General features: G+C 39.1%; 2 protein-coding genes across 3 annotated transcripts in view; one reads left to right on the top strand and one right to left on the bottom strand.

The window, feature by feature from the left end:
• The window catches only part of IL17D (interleukin 17D), a 13,631-nt gene extending 7,575 nt beyond the window's left edge, over positions 1 to 6,056 (top strand). Inside the window, exon 3 of the mRNA XM_068930262.1 lies at positions 2,967 to 6,056. Within this exon, the coding sequence (XP_068786363.1) occupies positions 2,967 to 3,282 (316 nt within the window). The 3' untranslated portion in view covers positions 3,283 to 6,056. The remainder of the gene's footprint in view (positions 1 to 2,966) is intronic.
• EEF1AKMT1 (EEF1A lysine methyltransferase 1) lies at positions 2,637 to 23,510 on the bottom strand. 2 transcript variants are annotated; one of them, XM_068930261.1, is made up of 5 exons: positions 23,336 to 23,461; positions 15,495 to 15,648; positions 14,488 to 14,570; positions 12,720 to 13,000; positions 2,637 to 3,187 (listed from the first exon to the last, which is right to left on the bottom strand). In XM_068930261.1, the coding sequence occupies exons 2-5, from the start codon at positions 15,642 to 15,644 to the stop codon at positions 3,153 to 3,155; spliced, it is 549 nt and encodes a 182-aa protein (XP_068786362.1). In that variant the 5' UTR covers positions 15,645 to 15,648; positions 23,336 to 23,461; the 3' UTR covers positions 2,637 to 3,152. The 2 variants fall into 2 exon arrangements, with proteins under 2 accessions (XP_068786362.1, XP_068786361.1); XM_068930260.1 differs by lacking the exon at positions 2,637 to 3,187 and adding an exon at positions 9,279 to 11,212 and having other exon boundaries at positions 23,336 to 23,510.

Here is a 23,510-nt window from a genome sequence, read left to right as displayed (position 1 = left end):
GTCTTGTTATTAGTAAAAACTCTTATGTTTGCATCAAAGCATTTTCACGCTTTCCAGTAACATCATAAACCAGAGGCTAGCGATAACACAGCACTGGAAATACCAGTGACTTGACATATGGTGTATGTAACAAGCCACCACTGAAATTATTCACAGTTGAGTTTGAAATGGGAATATATCAAAGGGAAAAGTAAGATTGTATTTTGCTTTCTCCCCTTCTGCTGGCTAACAGACCTTTTTTTTTAATATTTTATTTCACATTGGTGTGAGTGTCTGAAACATGAAGGTATTTCCTGGGAAAGTAAGCAAACATAAAGGTATTTAAAAAAAAAAAAAAACCAAAACCCAAAAAACTAAACCACCCTGCAACATCAGAGATCTCTGGCTAAGAGAGAATTAGTCAGATTTTTTTTTTTCCTGTGAGAGAAACAAATTCCTTCATTTAAAAAAAAAAAAATCACAGTTGTTTTTGGCTAAAGCTGCGATTCTGGAATTATTTAATCTGACAAACTGGTGCCACTTTGCCTGAAAAGGCAGGACCCCACCATCACCCCTTTGTGTACAGCTGCTTGTTCACATTGCCTTGTTTTTGCAAGTGTGTGGTGTTTTTTTTTTTTTAATACATGTGGTAATAGAACTAAAAGTCCCAAATCCAGCTTTTGGTTAGGTTGCTTTCCAGTTAGATTAATTCCCTGATCATTGACACAAGCGCACAAGCAAGAGGGGAGCTGCAATGCCTGTTTTGGCAGCTGCAGATTTTGTTGCATAAAAGTGATTGGGAAATCACAGCTTGAGATAGACAGGCTGTTACTGCTGCTTCCACGGCAGAAGACTCTTCTCATCTCATAGACCCTTGAAACAAAGATAAAAACTAAAGCTTTAATACCTGAGAAACTGGTTCAAAGCCTGATGCTTTGCCTGTGACATTCTGAGAGATGTAATTTAGGAATTACTTTAAATTCATTCTGTTTTCTTTTTCCCAAAACTGTTTATTTTAAAATTATTAAGGGAAGACCTAGTCAGTCAGTCTGTTTAGTCAGTTTGCATCACCCAAAAAATAAATAATTATATTGATGATAAGTATTTATTCATTTTTCATAAATAATTGTCCCACTTCATCTGCTACTACTGGGAGTGATTTAGCTCTACGGCTACACTCCATCATGTCTGTGATTCTTCCAAAGGTACTTTCCAGCACCAACAGTAAAAATTCAAAAGAACCCAGAGTAAACAGATACAGTCTTCAGTCATTGCATGGCGGTCTTAGCCTGATCCCAAATAGAGGCTGGTTTAAAACCTAGAGCAAGTGGTTTAACTGTTTTTACAGTGCTTCACATCACATAAACATTAGAGTCTTTGAATATCCCCTAGCATCAAATCTCTCTTTGACTCTTATTGAATTTTTAGTCTCAGAGATGAGCTGGTCTAACTTCTAGGCCAAAGCCAGGAAATGATCAGCTTAGCTTGCAAGAAAAAAAATACTCCATTTGGCTTTTAGGGATACTTACCAAATAAAGGAGCAGTGAAACACTGCAAGAGAGCCTCTGGGCAGACTGTGGACTCTCCTGTGCTGGTTTTTAAGAAGGAGCTGGACAAACATTGGCAAATATATCTGAGCTTGCCTCAGTGGAGGCGTTTGGACTAGATGACCTGCCAAAGCGTCTTGACACTCTCTGTCAGTAACAGCCTGTAGCAGTGTTCTACAGTCTAAGCCAGAGAGAGGAGTCAGCCCTCTCCAGCTGCATGGTTCAACCCTTCCTGAGGCAGGCTTGATTTCGTGACAGTGTCAGAGTACAATGATGTGATCTGTAGGAAGGTTACAGAAGCAAAGAGGACAGTTGGCATATGAGTTAAACAGAATTACTTCCCATATAAGCAGAAAAAGTGGGTAAAGAACATAAGCAAAAAATAAACCGTCCCAATAAGCAATGATGTGGCAACATCCTTCAGTTTTAACCCCGTGTACTCAATTTTTTATTTCAAAAAACAACCTATCAATCAGCTTTTACTTTTTTTGCTGAAAACACCAGGAATCAGACAAGGCAGGATCTGTGTTACTTGAAACCAAAACATCACATCCTTATTTCTCCCTCCAACTATGTTCAGAGAAGAATGTTGTATCCTGGACTCCATCAGTCCAAGCTATAGCTCTGGGTACCAACTCTCCCAGTACTGCTAGTCAGCGTATGCAGAGACAGGGACAGGGCTCATCAGTAAGCAAAGAGAAAGGGAGACCTACGTAAAACAAGAAGTAGAGGAAATACTCTTGAAGCTTTGAGACAATGTAGCAGGAGGGGGCAGCAAAAACTTTTAACTTTGTAGTTTATCTCGGTGTGGCCGTGTAAAGGTTAGTATTTTCCTCTTTGGTTAGAAAAGAAGGATGGGAGAAGTAGAGACGATAGTTAGAGGTAAATTAGAGAAAAGAAATGTAGAGTTCTGTTCAAAAGATGAAGGAACTTTTGCCTAACACCCCAACCAAGCACGCTAGGGAGTGAGAACTATTGCAGGAAGAATTATATAATTTAATTCTATTTAAATTATAAAATTTTAAATCATCATGTTATGTGGCTTCAACAGTAATAATTTAACAAGAATTTGTAAAAAGTTATGAAGAATTCAGGGCAGATCAAAAATTTGGAAACATCCAGTTTTCATTTTTAATGCCTCAGTTATCCATTCCGTCCAAAATTCAAAGCAGTTCTGTCTAAACCTCTGAGTCTCACATCTTACAAAGCCAGGCACTTCATATCTTAGCATGCTGTAGACCTCGATCAGGTGAATAAGTTGTTCGTGTTTTTTCTTCCACTTTACACATAAGCCTGACAGCAACAACTATATCTACTTTTCCTGGCCAAAAAAACAAACAAACAAACAAACACCCTGTCAACATTTATAATATAGTTTTCTAGATGAATACTTATATTTCTAAAAATACTAACGCATCTTTATTATTTACTTCCATGTAGAATTTCATATGATCCCACAAGATATCCTAAATACATTCCAGAAGCATACTGTCTGTGCAAAGGCTGCCTCATGGGGATCTTTGGTGAGGAGAATTTTCACTTCCGCAGCACCCCTGTGTACATGCCAACAGTCATCCTGCGTCGCACCTCCTCTTGTGCTGGAGGTCGCTACGTGTACACGGAAGATTATGTCACCATTCCAGTGGGCTGCACTTGTGTACCTGAGCAAGAAAAAGAGGTTGAAAGTGTGAATTCCAGCATAGATAAGCAAGAAATGAAGTTGCTGGTAAACCAGAACAAGCCATCGTCAGAATGAAGAACATACATATAAAGGATCTTGTGTGCAGTACTGGCTTCACATCGTCATTTCACACCTCAGGAAACTGCAAACCAGCAGAAAACTTATCATTTCTCTACTTGCAGCCATTTCAGTTATAAGATGGAAAGTTTTGTCCAGTCATTCAGATCACTAGAGATGACAATTTATATTAAGAACTTTTTTAGCTTATTTAAGTATTTGTTGCAAATGCCAATGTAGCTTTTTTTAGTTTTTTTAGAGCAGGACATTTTACCCTTGCTTATCCACAGTGAATTTTAGAAGGGGATGCAACCATAAGACATGCTAGCTATTATTATAGCAGACTGCTGGTTGTAGATATTTTTAAGGAGTCTCTTATACTCTACTTTAGATACTCTTATATAAAAAAAAATCACATAACTGCTGCACATGTACCAAATCAGCAGTTAAAAAGATGATTGTTTCAGGCTGGGAAAGCCTTTCTTTTATACTATATATCTTAACTCCAAGCAGTGTTCTTGGCTGCTACACCTTTGGCTATTTATATGCTACAACATGGGAACCTGTGCTGAGCTGGAGTCATCATGAAACAATATTCTATGAGTTTGTTATTTTTTAATTTGCCAAAGTGCTAAGAACATAAAAGTGTTGAGAAAAAGCATTCGAGAGTATTAGAAAAGCACAGCAGACTTTTTTGATGTGGGCTAAGTCTAACTGCATAGAAAATACCAGTTTAATTTCGGACCTAGTAATTCTATATTAGATTTCATTCATCATTAACCTCTTAATTGCTAATTGTGATAAAACTGTATTCTGTAAAGCTGCATGGGTAACACCTTTTTCATGTTAGGAAAGGAAATTATCTATTAAAATAAATTAAATACAAAGAGTAGGCTTCATCTCACCTACCTTAAGGCATCTGAAAAAAAAAAAAAGCCAGGTGGTCTAGACTTGAATTCCTCTGTTACAGCAGAATAAGAGAAAGGCCTCCTGAGGGAAATTCATCTGATGAGTCTTTGCCACTTGCCTCAGATTAAGATGAATAGCTCTCTGGAGGCACCTCTCTCTCCAATTGCTATAGAGGATCAGTAGATGAGTACACAGACCAGGTGCATAACTTTTACTTTGGACAGGGGTCACTGAGATGAGTCCCAGCCAAACCACACTTAGCTAACTCTAACTAACTAATATAATGAGTGCTACCATTTTCTCCCATGCTGCAATTACATACAGATAATCACCTGCAAAACATGCTAGTCTGTAGAACAGCATTCAGCCTTACGTCTTTGCAGGTTACAGAAACTTGAGGGCAAGACCTAACTATACACCTTAGACAGATACACAAAAACTTGTGTCTGCAGAACAAGGGACTGAAGGCTGACTTAGTCTAGTGAATGATGGCCAGTAATAACCAGGCATACCTTGCCTGACCACAAATCCTGAGAGGCCCACAAGCTCCAAATTTGATAAATCTCTGAATGAACAGCAGAAAGTATCTTTTACAGTTGAAGGATTGTGACTGCAGTTTCATTACGAAAGAGAATAAATACCACATGCAGCAAAATATTTGCTACATCAAGAATCTCAAAATTATGCTTGGTCCATGTGGAAGTGTGGCTCTAACCTACACAAAAAACACACTCCATTGGAGTGGATGAGGAATGGAAAGACTATGAGCTAAACAGAATTAACAAGGTAAATATAGAAATAAAATCATATAACAACTCCTTGTCTTGGTGTATAATCATTGACCATGCTCTTTATAACTTGGTATAACAGTATTTTTATAGTGCAATCTGTCTAGCTTCTTACCTATCCTATAAGAACTTTAAGAACACCCGAAACCTTTAAAAGTAACAGATTCCCATCACAATGTCATACTGAAATTTGTAACTGTGTTTCTATGTAGATGATTTTTCACAATTATACTTGTCTTTAGATCTGTCTCCGCAAATTGTGACCCTCATATCTCAAGGGGATTCCCAAAGAAGGGTTCAAAGGAGGTCATAAAGTGTTTATACTACTCAAAGAACAGCTAATAGCCCAGCTGCTGCCAGCAATTAAAGGTAGCTACCTGTTCCCTGGAGAATGTAAATACTTTCTGCAATTACAGCCATTTTTCATTCCTCCTAGTGTGGAAGAACTTCTCACCCTCTGAGAAGAGAGAACTGGAAATTGAAGGCAGAGGGGCTCAAAAGGGAAGCAGACTTACAAAGCGTGAGAAACACGGCATTGGATGATGCTTCAGCAGTGAAGGTCCTTACGGTTTCACTATTATGCAGTGGTTGTTCTGCCTTCCTCACTGCCTCCCCCACCCCCGCCTGCACACAAACGCTTCAGAGGGTGAAATTGGACCTTCAGATGCCACAGCATGTAAAGCAAAGTCTTCAAAGAATAAGAAGGCAAAAAACACACACACACACAAATCAAAAATGGTAAACTCTGAACATTCAGTAAACATCCAAAAAGGATATTGGCTAAAGTACAGAAATTTAGCTTCTAACAAACACTACCCTCCCACAAAAACTCATGTATCTGCCCATACCCTTTTGGTTCACAAACCAGGGTCTCCAACAAATCAATTACTAAAGCATATGGATTGATTTGCATGATATGGAGAAAATGTCACTTTTTGTTGCAACTTCCTTGTCCTTCAGCCATAAATTACAGAATCAGTGTGAGGTTTTCAAATAACTAGAGCATGTTTTTGGAATTACTGGGAGCAGCAGGCTAAGATCAGGTAAATGGAACACGATCTCTTTAGCTAATCCAGAAAAACAGATGCTTTAGCTTACTTACAGCTTCAGGAATTGGATGACTAAAAGGAAAGTATTAGAGAACTGCAAAATCTCAGTGGATCAATAGATTATGCATGTCGGAGACCTCCTTCTCTTCATTCTGCAACAAGTGCAGAAGGCTTCCACAGGGTTACAGGCAACCTTATGTTATCTTACTCAGAATCCCGTTTCCCCTTTTTAATCCTCATTCTCTGAAAAACTTTTTAGCTGAGCCAGTTTGCTTCCAGATCCAGCTTTCCAGCTACACGTCTCTTAAAGGCTGTGCTTATGTTTTAGAGCAAGCAAACGCTTGCTAATAATTTGTTCGTGAACAACCGTTTGTTAGTACTTAACATCAAGAGCTATCAGCTATACAAACATTTGTTAACCTTCATAATACCCTTTCATATGTAACAACTCTCCACATTACCGATGTGGAAAAGTTTGAGTATTAAATGTAGTTTGCATTTGTTTGAATTTTTTTTTTCCAGCTATCATCACATCATGGATTTATATCAATTTGGCCTCAACTGTGGTGTGACATTTTCCAGCTTCTAGCCCTCTGGTTACAACTGTTGTAGCCCTGCCTTTAATTTGCATGGTGGGGAGGAGAGCTCATTGGAGTTGCTTCAAGGCTCACAAACTGTTGACACAAGGCAGATATGAAATGCTTCATTGAACCCACTCCAGGTCCAATAAATGCAAACAATTCAAAGCTGAAACTATCTGGCAGCTGCAGCCGATTCGAGACAATTTTTGTTGTGCCAGGAAAATCTTTTCCTTCAATGAGGTTGTCCCTGGAATATATTAGGACCCACAAACCAGAACAACATTCTTGGTAAAGAGATTATTTTCTTCTCTGTAGTATCACTTAACATAGCTTGAAAAATTCACAGGCAGGAAGGTAGAAATCTTGAGATGTTAGTTTTGGTTTATTAGCCAGTCATTATATGACAGTGTTTCTGCAACCAGGCAGCGGTCTCCAGATGCAAGCAAACATGAAATCGCAAGCAGCAAGGGGAAAAGAAGAAAAGGGTGGGTATTACACATGCTCAGAAGTCTAAACATCTACTAATCTTTCTGGGATTAGGGAACAGCACAGCTACACGGACTAGGGAACACACAAGGCAGATCTAGTCAATCTAGTCATGTTTTGCTGAGTAGTGGCATAAGCTACCGCCACGAAGACCGCAAAATACAACCGGCAGTGGGGAGGTAGCCCAGTTCTCAAGTTTGCTGAAGTGGCTTTTGGAACCCAATCCCAAAGGTCCTGCTTTACAGCTACATGGTCTTGCTCAGGGGCTGCTCCCTGGAAGGGGGAGTGACAAAAGCCACCAGCAGAAATATCTCCCACTTGCCCTGGTACAAAGTGGCAGCTGGGAGGAGGTCTGCTTTATGGGAGAGAACCTGCAAGTGTGTAACATTAAGATGAGCACCACACAATTTTTAAAAGAGAAATGAGATTAGATGCTTAATGAAAGCAGTACCTTGGATTTCATGCAACAGCAGTTCTAGAAATACTTCAGTGGCCACCAGGGGTGGGGGGGGCTGAAGCAGGCAGCTGTGGTATACTCTCTTCCACATACAGTCATCAGACAGTGCACAAGTCCACAGGATTCCTCTGCCAACTGTCTCACTCGTTTCGACATGCGTAACTACAGGGCATTGAAAGGGCTCTTTCTGCTGCACAACGCCTGTTACCGCAGCTAAGAGGCTGTAGCATATATGACTTTGTAGTCATATATAAGTTTCTGGAAGAGGGACATGAGGCTAACTTGACCACACTCTGATTACAAAGCTGATCTAAAAGAGATATATAACAAAAGAAAACCAAATCACTTCTTGACATTGATGACCTTTTTTTTTTTTTTTTTTAAAATAAACCTAGTACAGAAAAGATATTTTATTGCATAATTTTAAGTTACCATAATGGCACAAAGTACAAATTCACTATCACTTTTTGTGACTTGTAACCTTTCCAAAAACACAGCTACTTCCTCAGAAAAAAAGAACGACAAAAATAGCTTAAATCGTATCATTGATGAAGGCTGTGAATACTACTAGTCAAACTCTGCTTGCACAGCTGCCCAAGCTCACAAAGCTTTTAAAAGAGGGAAGCCAGTAGAAAACAGGCTGCTCTATTGAGTGCATCTACAAAGATTTACATGTACCCTCATTTTCATAATCATGCATCTTCACAGTACCTCTTTTCAAAGCAGTCTGACTTACATGTGAGAAGTGGCATTTATTTTCTTGCTGATGAAACTAAATGCTTGCGTGTCAATGGTACTGGATGTACCGAGTTTTTTTTTAAGAAAGGAAGCGTGTCCCTGATGAAGTTAGTGAAGCTATCTTCGCAAGTCTGAGGTGGAGAGCCAAGCAACACATCCTTAGCAAAAAGAGGTAGACAAAATGACCTTAACAGTGAAGCAACATAGGTAAAGCTTGTATTTGAACAGCATATTTTAATTTAGATGGGTGTGAGGAGGAAGAACAAGGCAACTTATCAGCGCCCGTGTCATCAATTCTGGCAACCACATCAGTCCCATTTGAAGCCTTTATGCTATTAAAAATAAAATTTCAGGAGTTACTAGATATTGCATTGTCTACGTGTGCTTAGTGGGCAAGATATTTAAAGTGATAAACATAAAACAGTTTACGATTGTGAAGTAGAGATTTGTGCCAGTACCTATGCATTTAACATTCTGTTTGCTTTCTTATTTTGAAACTCCAAGTCACATGAAAGTAATGCCTTAGTCTTCTGGAAAAAAAGCTAAACCCAGCTGTTATGTCACCTGTGAGGGGAGATTCTGGCTTTAGTGGGCTCTGTGGTAAGAATGGTTTCTGGTTTGAAAGGTAAAACTGTACCAAACACATGCTTACAGTGACTCTCATAATGGCTCTGTCTCTCTACTTCACTTGTGAGCTCTTCTCCTACTGCACTCTCCTCTTTTCAACAGTATCTGCTACCAGTCACTCTGGTAGAAACCAACACGAGTGAAAGAAAGGGAAAACCAGCATCATGAAAGTCAGGAACACTATATGGAGAAAAAAAGAAAAAGCAGCAAATAAATAAAAGAAACAAAGTGAGGAGGAAGAAGTCTTAGGAAATGAGAGCTCTTGGAAAGCAGAGAAGAGAGCAACAGTGACTTGGAAAGGTATTTTTGAAGCAGTATCGCGTTCAACTCAGTAAGCACATTATCCAGGCGCTGAAAGAGGTGTATCACATCCTCAGTATCACTGCTCACTTGTTTATTCCACAAAACGTTGGAAATCTGTATTCTAACAGGAGAAATGCACAGAAACACGAGTATCATCTCTCAATTATTAAAATTATTGTCTCAGAAGCTTATTGAGGTTCATCCCCACCACAAAATACATTTCCTAATATTTCCTTCTAGGTGACTCATTTTGCAGATGCACCGTGTCTGTTAGCCTTTCACACAATCCCAGTAAATAAATATGCTGTGTAAAGATAAATATTTACATGTCATATACTTACAGCTGATAAAACTGTTAAAGGCTTTGCAATTTGGGAGTCTAGCCAAAAAGTCAGAGAATCCTGGCTTTAAAAATTCCCAGAGTTTCAAAAATACTATATTAAAAACAAATTTTCCTTTGGAATAGTAGGTATCTATTTTGATTGAAATTGACTGAAAGATGGCCAAAACCGCTTATACAAAACTTAACATTAGTGTATTAGAAACAGAAGTTTATCAATACATTATGTTATACCTCAGCAGACTTATAAAAACCAACTCTTTCTAAAATACTTCTTTTCTACTTCCCTTGTTTCCATCTGTGGAACAGGAGGCAAAGATAAAAATGGGCAAAGAAAAACAGCAGAGAAAAATATCTCATAGCCAACAGTAAGAGTAACTGAAAACACATGAACAGTTTGGGGCACTAATGCAAGCACTGGCTGACTTGTTGCATTTTTATTTAGTAGTTACTTTGTATTTGATCTCACTAGTGTTTAGGATTCTTTACAAAGGTAAATTTCCCTCTAACAAGGAAATCCTTATTGTGCTTTTTTTTTCAAACAAAGCATCAGTTCTATGACTCCTCTGCAGATTAGCTTACCTGGTAAATAGAAGATACTTTTTTTTAAAACAAAAAGATCATGAGGTTTTGTTGCTGTAACACACAAAAATCCCAAAATAGATGCACTGTATCTCTGCAGAGAGCTGTGTAACTACTTACATCACTTCCTTCTAGTGCAAAGCACATTCATACACAAGTTTACATGATGACAATTGATAATAAAATACATTTTACCTTTCAAAAAGAAAGTGTGGGTTTCTGCCAAGGCTTCAGAAAAGGCATAAAACAATAACCACAATTTTTAAAAAAGCCAGTCGAGCAATAATCAATGGACAATGGTTCCTATCTTACTTGACAACTCTTAGGTAGTTCTACGGATAATTAAAGCAATGGGAGAGGCCTCCTCGGAAGAAAACTTATTCTCTCTTCTAGTTATCCATTAAAAAAAACCCATTAACCTGGCAGCTAATGAATGTAAAAAAATACGACATGGTCAGAAGAAACGCCTCTCAATTCTTCTATAAGGGAGCATAGCTCAAGGTTGAAAGGATACCTGTATTCATGCTCTTTCAGCCATCCACTAGCTACCAAGCTACCCATTACTGCAAATTATTACAGGGATATCTGTGAGGCAAGCACCTATGTGTGCTGGTGTTTAGCCAAACAGCTAAACCTAACACACTTCAGAGAGGTCACTGAAGAGTCCTTGAGTGGTCAAAACTACCAATTAGAATAAAATTCTACCAGAAAAGCTCCCACTATCCAGCACCTTCATCGTTTTGGTCCCCAATTACCTAATAGGTAAAATACAAAACACGGTAATTACAAATGCTTACACATTTTAAAGAAAGGCTAGCACGCAGTGTTGATTAAAGCTAGCCCAGAAAAAACACATTACTCAGAGCGGAATATTGAAACATTGCAAAAATGCAGAATTCTGTCACTGAGAAAAGAAACAAAGGAACTTGATTGAAAAAGTTCTACATCTTCTTATGAAAGTCAGTCTAGTCCAGAAGCATAGTTCACATAACATCGAAATTCATTGGCTAAATTGCGAGAGTGTCTTGGAATAAACTTGCATAGCTTCACTCCAAGATGCTTTGCTGCCTGTTCCTCCATGATTGCACCTGCAGCAAAAATAATTAGTATTTGATAAGAAGAACAGTAACAGAATGCTTGGGCTTTTTAAACGGCTCCTCGCAGATACATATATTTCGCTTAGTTTTTTAAAGAAAGCAAGGCTCAAAGGAACTTCCTCTTTAGGAGGGAGTCAGCCCTCTTGAACAAGTGAAGCATTTGGGAAATTTTAACTAAATCTGAAAAAATGGTAGAGGTCCCAAAGATATTAATGTCCCAAAAGTTTCATAAAACTAGGTAGAGGCTAAAATCACTGCCCATTTTAGAGAAAACAGAAATTTGGACTCAATTTTCTTGCTACATGCCAAAGAAATTACATGGTAGGGAGCCATGGAAAATGCAAACAGATTACATATTCTGTACCACTTAAATAAACCCTAGTGTGATATTTACAGCTATATACTTTGAGAAATCACTTCCTTGGGCAGTATATCCCAAACTTTGTAAACTGAGGGACCACCTATCCATTTTAGGAAAAAAAATTTCTATGAACGATCTTTTGCATTGCTGCCATTTATAATTAAACAAAGTAGTAAGCTTTTTATGTCCAGACATTATTTTCATTTTTCTTCATTTAGTCTTGTTTGACTTCCCAGAACTGTACGTATACAGGAATTTTTGTCTTTATTTATAACAAATATTTCTTGGACCACTTTCAGATGTTTTATAGATTACAGTTTAAGAAACACCAAGAGCAAAGCAGATATTCATAGCTTTTTAAATTAGCAAGTGTATCTTCATAAAGAAAGGCCTGCAAGTACAGTTGATAAGTCTTCTAGTTTCACTGCTCTTAACTCCTCCTGCAGTATTTCAATGCCCAAGAACTGATTACTTCACAGTGGCAGAATCCTCTTAGATTAATTCACATTACAGTTGCTGTTTTTACCAGAAAGGAGTAGGTGATATAAATTTTTTTAAAAATTTTTTTAAGGCTTGGTTAAAAGCATCCCATTTTACTGAGTAAAGGCCATTCCAACCTATTTGTCATTCTTTCTACTGTCCTTCTAGCTCAACTTCAATTTTACTGAGAAGGAAACAAAAGCTTAAATCTTCTAGCTACTTACAGATGTTTAGGAAAAAAACAAATTAAGACATTAAAATAACATTAACAATAAATCGCATCTATGTTTGTCATAGCCAGACTTCAATCATAACAATTATAGAGAACATCCCTTTTACAAGAAAAAATATTTCTGGAACTTCTCAGGATCATCTTCACAAAAATTACGAAAACTCATCATGTTGTGTGAAAAAGGTACTGATGTTAATTACACACATTTCTTCAGATTAAAGAAAAGTTGAACTGAAGTACTCCGGGGGGGGGGGGGGGGGAGGGAGTTTATCCTTCCTCTTCAGGGTAAATATTCTTCCTAGAATTAATTATAAATTAGCGTTATTGAGTTAGTATTAGTCTCACTAGAGAAACTAAGTCTCAAAAATATTTAGATCACCATTAAGCATCCTTGTTTCCTCTCATAAAAGAGAAATTGATTATACCTGTGCAAAGCAGAATCTTTCCTTTCGTTAAGTATTTTATGGTCTCTGCAGTTTTCTGAAGACACTCTTCCGAGAGATAGGGGGGATCTGCTATTACAATGTCAAAACTGTGTGGCAGGAGATTTTCAGGTAAATTCAAAGGACTGTTATAATCATAGAAGACAAATTCTTCTCCATATACAGAAAACCTTCTGTCATATTCCAGTATACGCACTGAAAAAGCTTTGCCATCCTGCTCTTTCAGTTTCTGGTACACACTCGGTGCACTAATACACGCTATCCTGAAAAGAGACAACAACTTAGAATATCGAAAGGCAACAAACACAAAAGCAACTAGAGCAATGACAATTCCATAAATTCTCAGGGCTGCTTTGGAAAAATATTTTAAGCATTTGTTCCAAAAAAATGTAAGCTGTTCTTTCTTCATTCTAACAAATACCTCATTGCAGTTTTGAAGCTCGTGCTGAAAACTTTACACATTTTTTTAAAAGCATGTTAGTGCAATAGTAACAGAAGAGAGGAAAACAAAAAAATAAAAGAGACATCAGATACTTTCTTCAGTAAGTATTCTGAGAAGAATTGGCTTGCAAATTCTCACAGATGTATTTTTTCAAAAGCTGTTTTTTAATCTAATGAAATGGCTTGAATATGTCTGTTAGTTCCATATGCAGTTTTTGCAGGACTGAATTCATAGGCTTGATTCATGACTGGGGCTCTCACAGGTGATCTCATTAGGTCATTTCTCATTGCTGGGATCTAACATGTTATGATGACCAAATGCCTGTTTCGCTTCTCTTTGGGAGTTTATGACTCCTGCAGTAGAGCTGGCAGAAAGGAAAGTCTGTTTGTGTCTCAACTGTTCAGTTCACGGCCTGGCCTGTTAACTTTTTTTCTTCCCAATACTCTGGCACAGGGAGAACACTCCATCCCTCCCTGCGAAGACTAGCATCTCAGCGTCGGCTTAATCCAAGTGCTCATTAAGCTGACCACTGCTAACTGCACATCAATTAGCAAAACATGCCTTGTCTCTCCTTTTTATTGGGGTATTGACTCTTACAGGCTCCACACAGAAAGCATTAGCCAGGAAAAGATTAATCTTTGACATTTAGGATATAGACGTAAAATTTCTGACAGCCACAAATAAAACTGGTATTCTATGTATTTTGAAGAATTCTTGAGCACCAAGTTTGTGACAACTGTATACAACACCTCCAAAATACATTTAATTACTTTAATAGAACTTTAATAACTAGTGCGTGAGGTATTTAGGCCATTACATATTCAACCTCCATGCTGCAAAAAGACGTTAAGTGTAACTATGAAGAAAAGCTTATTTCACAACAGCAAATAAATAAATTGAAAATTTAAGTTAAAATTAAAAACTACTCCTTAAAGAAGTACGAAGAAAAACGAGTTTTTCTGTCTGCTGTAGAGAACTATTGTTGTAAGAAAACAGAGAAAAGAATTACAAGTAATACTATATACAAAATACAGATATCAAGATCTAGAACTCTATATTTCTCAGAAAAAAAGGATCCACAGTAAACTTTTACTTGGCAGGGCCTACAAAATTCAGTGAAATGTTAAATGGTAAGAGAGTCTGAACTATTAATTATATAAATAAATAACTGCAAAGCATTTGTGCAGCACCTCCACCAACTATACATGAAGTACCAAGAGAAATGAATTAAACTTAGGCCCTCTTAACATACATGGAATATTTACAGAAATTACATATTTAATCTGCAAAATAATTATTAAAACTTACTTGCCATCTTTTCCAGCTGCTGCAACAGCTTCATTAGCCAGGCATGTTGCAGTTTCATCACTGTACCAAAACTGGCTCAGTTGCTGAAAAAAATAACACGCAATTATCAACAACGTCACATCTTCCAAGTATGCTGTGTACAACTAGGTTTTGTTAGTTCCACTTCAAGAAAACTAAAATCCATAGCAACTTCTCAGTTCACAAACTGTAAAGTTGGAAAGGAGATGATTTTCCTAATAGTCTCTTTACTTTCATAATCCTGTGACAAGCAGCAGTTATCTTACACTTCGCATTGCCAAAGCATTTACTACAGAATCAGAAAAAAACAACGCTGACAAGGTTAGCTCAAACCAAAAATGCAGATTCACACGTATTCTTAAATTAAGTTACTCTAGGGGAACAGGAAAAACAAACTTGACAGTTTGGAAAGAAATAAAGCACAAAAGCACTAAATCAGAAGAGGAGATCAGAAACAACATGATGAGTAAAAATCAAAAGTAACCGAGAGAGTTAATCAAAAAAATCAGTCAATTGCAAGGTTAAAAAAAAAAAGAAAGGCAGCAAGGCAGCCATCCACAAAAACAAAGAAATAAAATACAGAAATAAATATAATGTGAAAGGAAAGAGAATGATCTTATTGTTGCATTGTGTTTGTCTCAATTTCAGGGAAGAATCTTCATTACCTTTACATGCCAGGTCAGAGTTAAAATTTGCAGAAGGGATAGATGCTTCTGTTGGTAGCTTTATTCCCTCTCAGTGCATACACACACACGCACACACACACACAGAACAGAAAACTATATCCAGATTTATTTTTAAGGCAAATAATCCTACAGTATTATTCTTCACGAATACTGCTAGATGTTGCCATTCTAGGAATGCCCTGAGCGTTCCCCTCTTTCATTTCATCATCCATTTATCCACAAAAGAAACCTGCTAATGGTTGTTCCTCCTTAATGGGTCACTAATGCTAACTGTGCTTCATTCACTGAAGTTTAGTTTCTTACCCAGTTTTCTTCTATTGAGCCAACAGAATATTGATGAGATTCCCGAGAGGTCTTCATGCCCTCTCTCTGCTGTTGTTCCAAATAGAACTCCTGCAGGGCAGCCAATGTATGGGATGAAAGCTGGGGAACATCATCATCCTCTTCCTCCATTTTTCTAGACACCAGCCAGAAAAAAAGAAAAGCATGTAATGAAAGCATTTAACAATGGCCCATTCTCCTAAGGTAAAACAACATCCACTGAAACTGGAGGTTTATTCTAATAGCTAACTATGACAACCTCCCAACAAGGGGCCAGGGGAAGACCATGCCCTCTCTACTTGAGAGTTCTTAAATCGGCGAGAGGAAGATTGGGAATAAAGCATCTGCTGAGAGAATTCAGGAGCAGCAATGGCACTGTTCCCTTTCTACAGAACACGTGTGGCTTATATTTTTTACAGGGATATTGTCATTAATCCATATACCCTTTTTGTATCAGAGAAAAGGGCTTTGGTGGATTTTCCAAACCCTTTAGAAATTACTCTCTTCCCACCTGGAAATAAGGATACTTACTGAACATGGAAAGAAATGATCAAAATGCACAAAATTTTGTGTCAAAGTAAGTAGACTAGTGTTCTAGGATCAACATCACCTCACTTGAATTCCCATACTGTAAAAGACTCCTGCAAATGCTTGAAATCTTCTAGAAAGTAAACAAAAGCAGACAAGAAACTCAAGGTGATGTTTTTCTAAGACAAGACTACTTGACCAAAAATTTGTGCTTTTCATACATGAGAACATGGACATAACTCATGTCAAACAGATACACTGTATATCAAATGAAAAGTACAACCATTCTCATAAAACTCATGAACTGAGTTATGTTTCACAGTATCTCTCAACCCTGCTGACTCTCCGGGTAGCTGAACCGCATCCAAACAGAAAGCTAAAGTATTTGTGTCCTTCCCAGGAGAGACAGTGCCACCTCGTGGAAGAGAAAGGGAAAAGAAGAAATCAAGCATGAGAAAGTTACTGGAGAAAACCAGAAAAAGGTTCTTCTTTCAAGAAACACCTTTTCTTGGCATCTGATCTAAGAATTATTCCACATGCAATGACTTTAATAGAACTTTAAAATAGGGGTGTTCACTTTTCTTTCTGCAGAAACAGTTTGTAATGAAAGTTATGCAGAGAGAAATGTGAACCTTCATACCTCCATGCCACTTTGAAAGTTATTACAATTTGAAGCATAACTGCTTATAAAACAAGAACATGCTTTTTCTCTTCTCTATTCTGTTTACTACAATGAGAGCTCCAGAATTCACTTTTTCCTCCCCTTCCATTTTTTCCTCTACACTGATCCCTGTCTCTCTTGCAGAGCTTTGCAGACACTTCCTAAAGTTTGGTTTCTCCCTACTTGCTCAGAAAATAGCACAGTTCACCTGCTACTCAGAGACAACTCATCAGTATTCACTCTTCCCTTCCACTGCCTCAGTACGCACCTATACGGGACAAGAATCAGAGCACTTGGCTTTTCCAGAGTATCGTTTACTAGACTTGATACTTTCTCAGCTGGGTTGGCTGAATCTGCGTGTATATTTCCAGGGGGGAAATACTACCTGAACTTATGTGGAGAGCAGGAACAAAGCTGCCAACAGGAGCAACTATCTGGAAATTTTAACTCTTCAAAGTTTAAAGACTTATCTATTCATCAGCCTCATGCAAGTGAAAAATTCTTGAGTGAAGCTACCTAGTAAAAACAAAAGGTCTGTCTTCCCTATTTTTTTGATAATTAGTAACAAAAAGGCTTTCAAATTATTATTTACATTATTAAATTATATATTATTTGAAATTATTCACTATTAAAATTACTGCAAGTTTGCACAGGTAGTATAGTTTCAGGTTTTGAATTAGACTAAATCTATCTACAGTAAATATCTGGAAGGCTCACATCACTGTCAAAAAAGCAATGAGATCAGTGGTTAGAATTCTAAAAACTAATAGCGTAAATAATTTTCTATTAGCTGTGTGTGTGTGTGCGCGTCTTTTTTTTTCTTTTTTAAGGGAAAAGAGTCATGAGCGTATTAAAAACCCTGTTGATGCAAACAGGTCTGTTTTGATATAGCTGGAACAGCAATGACTTTTGCAGAGTTTAAAATTAATCTTATAAAGGCCACGATACACAGAGAGAACCTGGGCTTCTACAAATTCAAATTAAAAATAGGGCCAAAATATAAGAAAGACAGCCACTGGAAGAAACTATTCAGTAAGTGGTAAATTCTCCATCTCTTAGAGCCTTTTAAAAGAGAAAGGAAGCCTCTTTGGAAAATAAACTTTACTCAAAGGCAAGTAATTGATTGCAGCACAGGGACAACTCAGTGAAACACCCTGAACACCACAGAGGCTCACGCTGAACAGTCATATGGCTCCTCTGGCCTTTAAAAATCAATGAATAATAATTAAAGAGATTCTAGAAGCAAAACCAAATGCATGTTCCACAACACTCCAATAGTATACAATGCTTAAATCCACTTCAGGCCCCAGATGATTGGGACAGATGTTAGAAGCTTAATTATTCTCCATCTCACAGCTCCCCCCAGCCTTGAGTGTGTCACACACAGAGCAATCTCATTTGCTATTATCTCCTAGACAAGCACACATCTATACTTTGACACTGGAAGAAAATAAAGCAGATGCAAGCTTGCAGCTCTTCATTTGGAAGCTGAAATTCTGATTTTACACATTGAATGAGCCTATATATGTGTTTGCAAGGACTACATCCATGTCCATGAAATGAAACTCTCACAGACAAATTGTTGACGAAGCAATTATCCATTGTTTCAGCACATAAAAAGGCATACCACCGCAGACATCCTCTTTCTACAAATGTTACTTTAATTTTTTTTTTTTATAGTCTTCCTTTTGGTTTCTAAATGAAAGCTTTAAAGAACCAAGCAGCAACTGACTGTAAGGTTACAAGGAAAGGTAATTCACAACATACGGTAGCAAAATCATATGTACATCTATTAGAAACACCTTCAACGTTCAAAATTTCTTCTGAAGGTATGCAAATTATTTATTTGCAAGCGTTCCACAGAGGAACAGTGCTGCATTTTAGATGCGGCTTTGGATTCAGAGCACTCAACACATACAATGCCGATACAGCCAGATTACCTACATTAAAAACATCGTATTAGCAGGAGCACAAGGTTTAAAACTAGCTAAGTGGCACGCCTTCTTAACTATTAAATCTTAGCTTAAGTGTTGTATTTGTACCTAATTTTATACCTAATTAAAAAACAAAGCAGAATAAAGAACCCAGAAGTTCTCCAAGAATGGCTCAAGAACACTACAGAGTCTGGAAAAATAAAACTCCCTGTGAAGTTAAAGAATAAGTTTATCTTAGGGAAAGGAGGGGGAGGGGAGAATGCAGTAAGCACCTATATACACAGCAGAATATAAATTATCAGGACTTCAATCATGGAGTAAATGGCAAATTGGAATGCTCTTCAGCTATAAAGGGCCAGATCTACCCACAGTATGGGAAAAGTGAAGTTGCCAAAAGTACATCTTAAGATCTACAGCTCACACAATGCAGACAGGATTAAGAGATGGAGGTGCCTAGAACCTCTTCAGTCCCTTCCTCTGCGTACAGCTAAATCTGCCTCTATTAGCCAATGAACTGTTCAGTTAAATGTCATCATTATGACATTTAGCTCTTTAAAGAGCTCTTTAAAGAAAAAATAAAATGAAGACAGATAGTAATACTGAGTAAGAATGCTAGCACAGGAGATCCAAAGCCTTATCTATATAAGAATAATGTAGCAATTCAACCTTGGTCTCCAGCTCTCACGTATGAAAACTCTTAATTTATTTATGCACCCAAGTTCTAAAATGGAGAGGAAAAAAAAGCAAAAATAATAAATTAGAAGGAGCACTTCAGAAAAACTAACTCACCCAGAAGCTGCTACAGTCTTTCTATACACCAGTAGATACAGTCCATTCATAATTAAGAAGTTAAAATCATGCAGAAACCTGTAGTCTTTGAAATACAGTGCAACTTCTATGCCCAAAGGTACATGTGTGCTCCTACACATACAAGCCTGCAAACTTTTAGTCAGCAGGTCAGCTGAGGCATATGCCCTGCATGCCCTTGCACCATACCTCACCCCAGAAGTACAGAAAATGTAGCTAGCTTGCTTCAGCGGTTAGATCATTATAGTTCCATATACCTACTCAAAAAGAAAACTCCACTTTTGTGGGGGAAGGCAAGCAGGGTACCTGTACCATATTTGATATCCATATGTACATCCACATATTTACAGGTATCTACATCTGTATCCATATTTACAAAGCCATCTTAAAAAAAAAAATCTCTTACTGAAAAGTAAGCACTTGCTCTTTCACAGCTTTTACCAACAGACTTCACTGCAGGTGACTGGCTACCATTTCTCTGTCAAAGGGGCAGTCTTACCTACGGTCTAAGTCAGCCCTCCCAAATCATCTACATAACTTAGAAATACTGTTTGGTAAATGTATAAACAGAACAACACACTGCTGCTCTGCTAGTTTCCAATATGCATTCTTTTATGATTAGTACACTAAAGAATGCATCTCATTGCAATAAAATGTCCCCTAGCTGAAGGGGGAAAGGAAAGACTAATGAAAGGCCAAGAAATATTAATACAACTGGAAAGCCATCCTGTTAATCTCTGAGAGAGGAGGGGAAGAAGGGCATAATGTATTTTGGTAAAAGATCAGAGAGACTAACAAGAAGTGCATGTACAACTTCAGAAATGATTTTATTCTACAGTAACTTGGATCTAAGGGCAGATAGCATGAAATTTTGAGTAAAATATAGCCGTATTTTTCCCCAAGCCGCACAAGCTAGCATTTGAGACAAACAGCTCATAATCTATGATGTTTGTGACACAAATGGAGAAAATCTGAGACAATGATATACCTCTGTAATAAAAATCACCTGGCTGCAATCATCTGATTGGAGGTGAACAAAAAGTCTCCATCAGAGGGGCTGGAAAGCTATTAAAAGGCTGGAAATATGCCTTAGTGCCTTAGAAGCAGGGAGGCACTGCACTCCGTTCAAGCTCCAGCTATTTAATACATACAAGGATCCAAATCCCAAGTCTCCAGACAATAATCTGAGGGGTGGCCAAAAAGGAATGCTAAACCACAAACACATTTTGATGGATCTTGTCCCAAACAGTAAAACGCCAGAAAATGAAAGGATCCTTACTGTTGGAAACAAATTATTCAGTTTTTAAAATCCTAAACACAGGTGACAGCTCAGTTTTTGCTCAATGATTTGACAAGATGCCTAGATGGCCGCCAAACGCACTTTCATAGGAATGACTGACAGGACAAACTGCATTAAGTATATCAGACTAAATTAATTTCAGCAAAAGAATTTACCCTGTTAGCTAGTGTGGTCTAGCTAGCAGAAATTGAGGAACGCCAGCTGTTTGGTAGTCTTCCTAGCATGAATCAAACTTTTCTCAACTGAGAAGTCACCTTCAAGCAAAGCCAGCCAGCTTGCTTCCACGCTGTCAAACGCAAATTTTTTGAGGTCCAGGAACCACAAAATGAAACGGCCTCTGAACAGGACGACTATGTTGGGAGACTATTACATTGCAAAATGAGAACTGACAAACCTACGTGCAAATCTAAAGAATTTTTCTTACGTGATAGTTTCACAGAATAGGGGACAAAGGAAATAATAGGTTTTGTGAAGCAGAAGCAGCTCACCCACCACAGATCCGAGAGTGACTAGATTTCAGGATTAATTCTGGACAGTTTTTTGTTAACATGCGTACCAAATGGTTCATAAGAACCAAAGCTGCATTACGGTCAATACAGACCGGTCTTCTCACTCTTCCCGAGACACCTGCCTTCGGCTACTTTCGCAGAAAGAATAAGGCAAGTGTATGTGATAGTTCTCCACCACATATTCCCCAAACTTTAACCATTTTCACCTAAGGGGGATGTTTCTGAAACTAAAAATTTGTGAATTTAGTTATTTTCCAAACATTTTTCCAGCCTCCCTTGAATTCACATGAAGTTTTTTTAATCTACCTGGTAAGAAGCCTTAGCTTATAAATAACTACTACTTCTTGCAGTGAATGTGGCTACTAGCTCAATTTGATGAAAGAGGAAACGCTCGATCCCTTCTCCACGCCACTCATGATTTCACAGACATCTGTAAGCCATCCCCCTTTCCTCACTCCGCTAGTTGTCACTTTTCCATGTTGAAGTCTTAACCCAGTCCATTTAGTGGTTTACAAGCGTCTTTCCATACATTTGCTCATCCTTTTCACCCTTTTTTGAGACGAGGTGCACACAACATTTAAGACATAGGTGACTACATATTGTGGTTTGGTGATTTTTTTTTTCCTGTTGTGTTCATTCTTTTCCTACCAATGTCTAACATTAGATATGCTTTTTAATTGCCACCAAACACCAACATGATGGTTTCGCATAATGATATATCTTAATTCCTAGTTCTTATGCATGAGTATGAACGGTCTTACATGAAGAACACAATTATATAGAACTTAACTGAAATTAAAGAGGATCTGCTGAGAACTCTGAGTTATCAGCACATACAGAACAAAACTAAACTGGAGATCCCTGCAACACAACAAAGAGTGGGAAAAAAATAGTGGATATAGAAAATGTTCAAGAAGGGCAGCAAGGCATCAAAAGACTAGAACAGCTTTTGCAGGGCAATGAATATGAGAAGTAACTGAGAAGGGGTATGACAATCCTCCAAAACCACGAGTGACATGAACGGCATGGACTGTCATCAACTGCTCTGTTTTCCAATGCAAGAACAGGAAGGCAACATAGGCTGCAAGAATCAGGTTCAAAAAACCCAGGAGGAGGTGCTTCTTGACACAACCTGTACCTGAGCAACAGGACCCTTGTCACAGGCTACTGCAGATGACAAAATTTTACAAAACTTTTTTAGTCTCACAGTGAGACTAAACAGGTTTATAGAAGAGAGACTCACTGAAGATTACTAAATACACAGAAGCAACATCTGATTCAGAAAGTAACAGCAGAAAATTGGATGACTACTAGATGAAGGAGGGAAGTACGATATATTCTAGCTCTGTTCTAATACTTTTTAATGAGCAGCACCTGATTTTGGACACAGAGAGGGTCAGGAGGCTGGATGCCTCAGAACTGCTGTTATCTTCCTATATGTGAAGGATAAAACAACGCTGACAGCTCCTGAATAAGGGAAGAAGGCCTTTTCTTCCTTGTTCCCTTTCGTGCCCGACTGCCACGAAACCCCACCGGTGCAACGACACAACCCACGCGGCTCTCCTAGCGCCAGAAGCTGCCCACAAAAGCAGACTCCCGGAAAGGCTCCCGAGCCCTCGCCGCCACCAGCCCTCTCCTCCTCCTCCTCTTCAGAGCTACTGCCCACCCTCCACACCTCAGAGGCATTCACGAAGCAGAGGACTAACTTTTCGGAGTCAGGGGGAGCAAAGAGCAGCCCACCCCGGCGCTGCCGCCCCCTCTGCGGCTCCCGCGGCCCGCCCGCTCCCCCCGCGGCTCCTCTCAGCCGGCTGAGGCGGCGCGTTGCCGCCGCTCCGACCGTTACACCTCCCCCCCGCCGGGGCGCGCGGCGCCAACGGCCGCCCGCGGGCAACGGCCGCCGCGCCTCCCCGCCAGCACCGCCCCTCCGCCACGAGAGGAGCGGGGCGGGGCAAGGAGGCCTGGTCCCGGCCCCTGCCGCCACCGACAGCGGGAGGGGGGTGGGGTAGCGGAGTCCCAGCGGAGCGCCAGCCGCCCCCGGGCACAAGCCGGGATCCCCCAGGCCGAGCCCGCCCTCAGCCACTCACCGCCGGCCGGATCCCCCTCGCGCCTTCACGGCCAGCGGCGCGCGCAGCGCTTGCCGGCCAATCAGCGTGCGCTCCCGGCAGGCAGGGGCCGCGCGCCCGCGCGCGCCCCCTGCCGGAGACCTCGTCCGCAGTAGGGGCGGGGCCGGAAAGTGGGGCCCACGCCTCGCCCCGCCCC

Source organism: Struthio camelus, chromosome 1, assembly GCF_040807025.1.
Source record: "Struthio camelus isolate bStrCam1 chromosome 1, bStrCam1.hap1, whole genome shotgun sequence".
Taxonomy (NCBI): Eukaryota; Metazoa; Chordata; class Aves; order Struthioniformes; family Struthionidae; genus Struthio; species Struthio camelus.
This window is presented reverse-complemented; position numbering and strand designations above follow the sequence as displayed.

Excerpts from the sequence above, each read along its gene's own strand:
- EEF1AKMT1 (XM_068930260.1), bottom strand. The coding sequence starts at position 15,644 with ATGGAGGAAGAGGATGATGATGTTCCCCAGCTTTCATCCCATACATTG. Across the intron at positions 14,571-15,494 it reads GCTCAATAGAAGAAAACTGG|CAACTGAGCCAGTTTTGGTA; the intron begins GTAAGAAACTAA and ends TATTTTTTTCAG. Across the intron at positions 13,001-14,487 it reads GCAGCTGGAAAAGATGGCAA|GATAGCGTGTATTAGTGCAC; the intron begins GTAAGTTTTAAT and ends GTCTCTTTTCAG.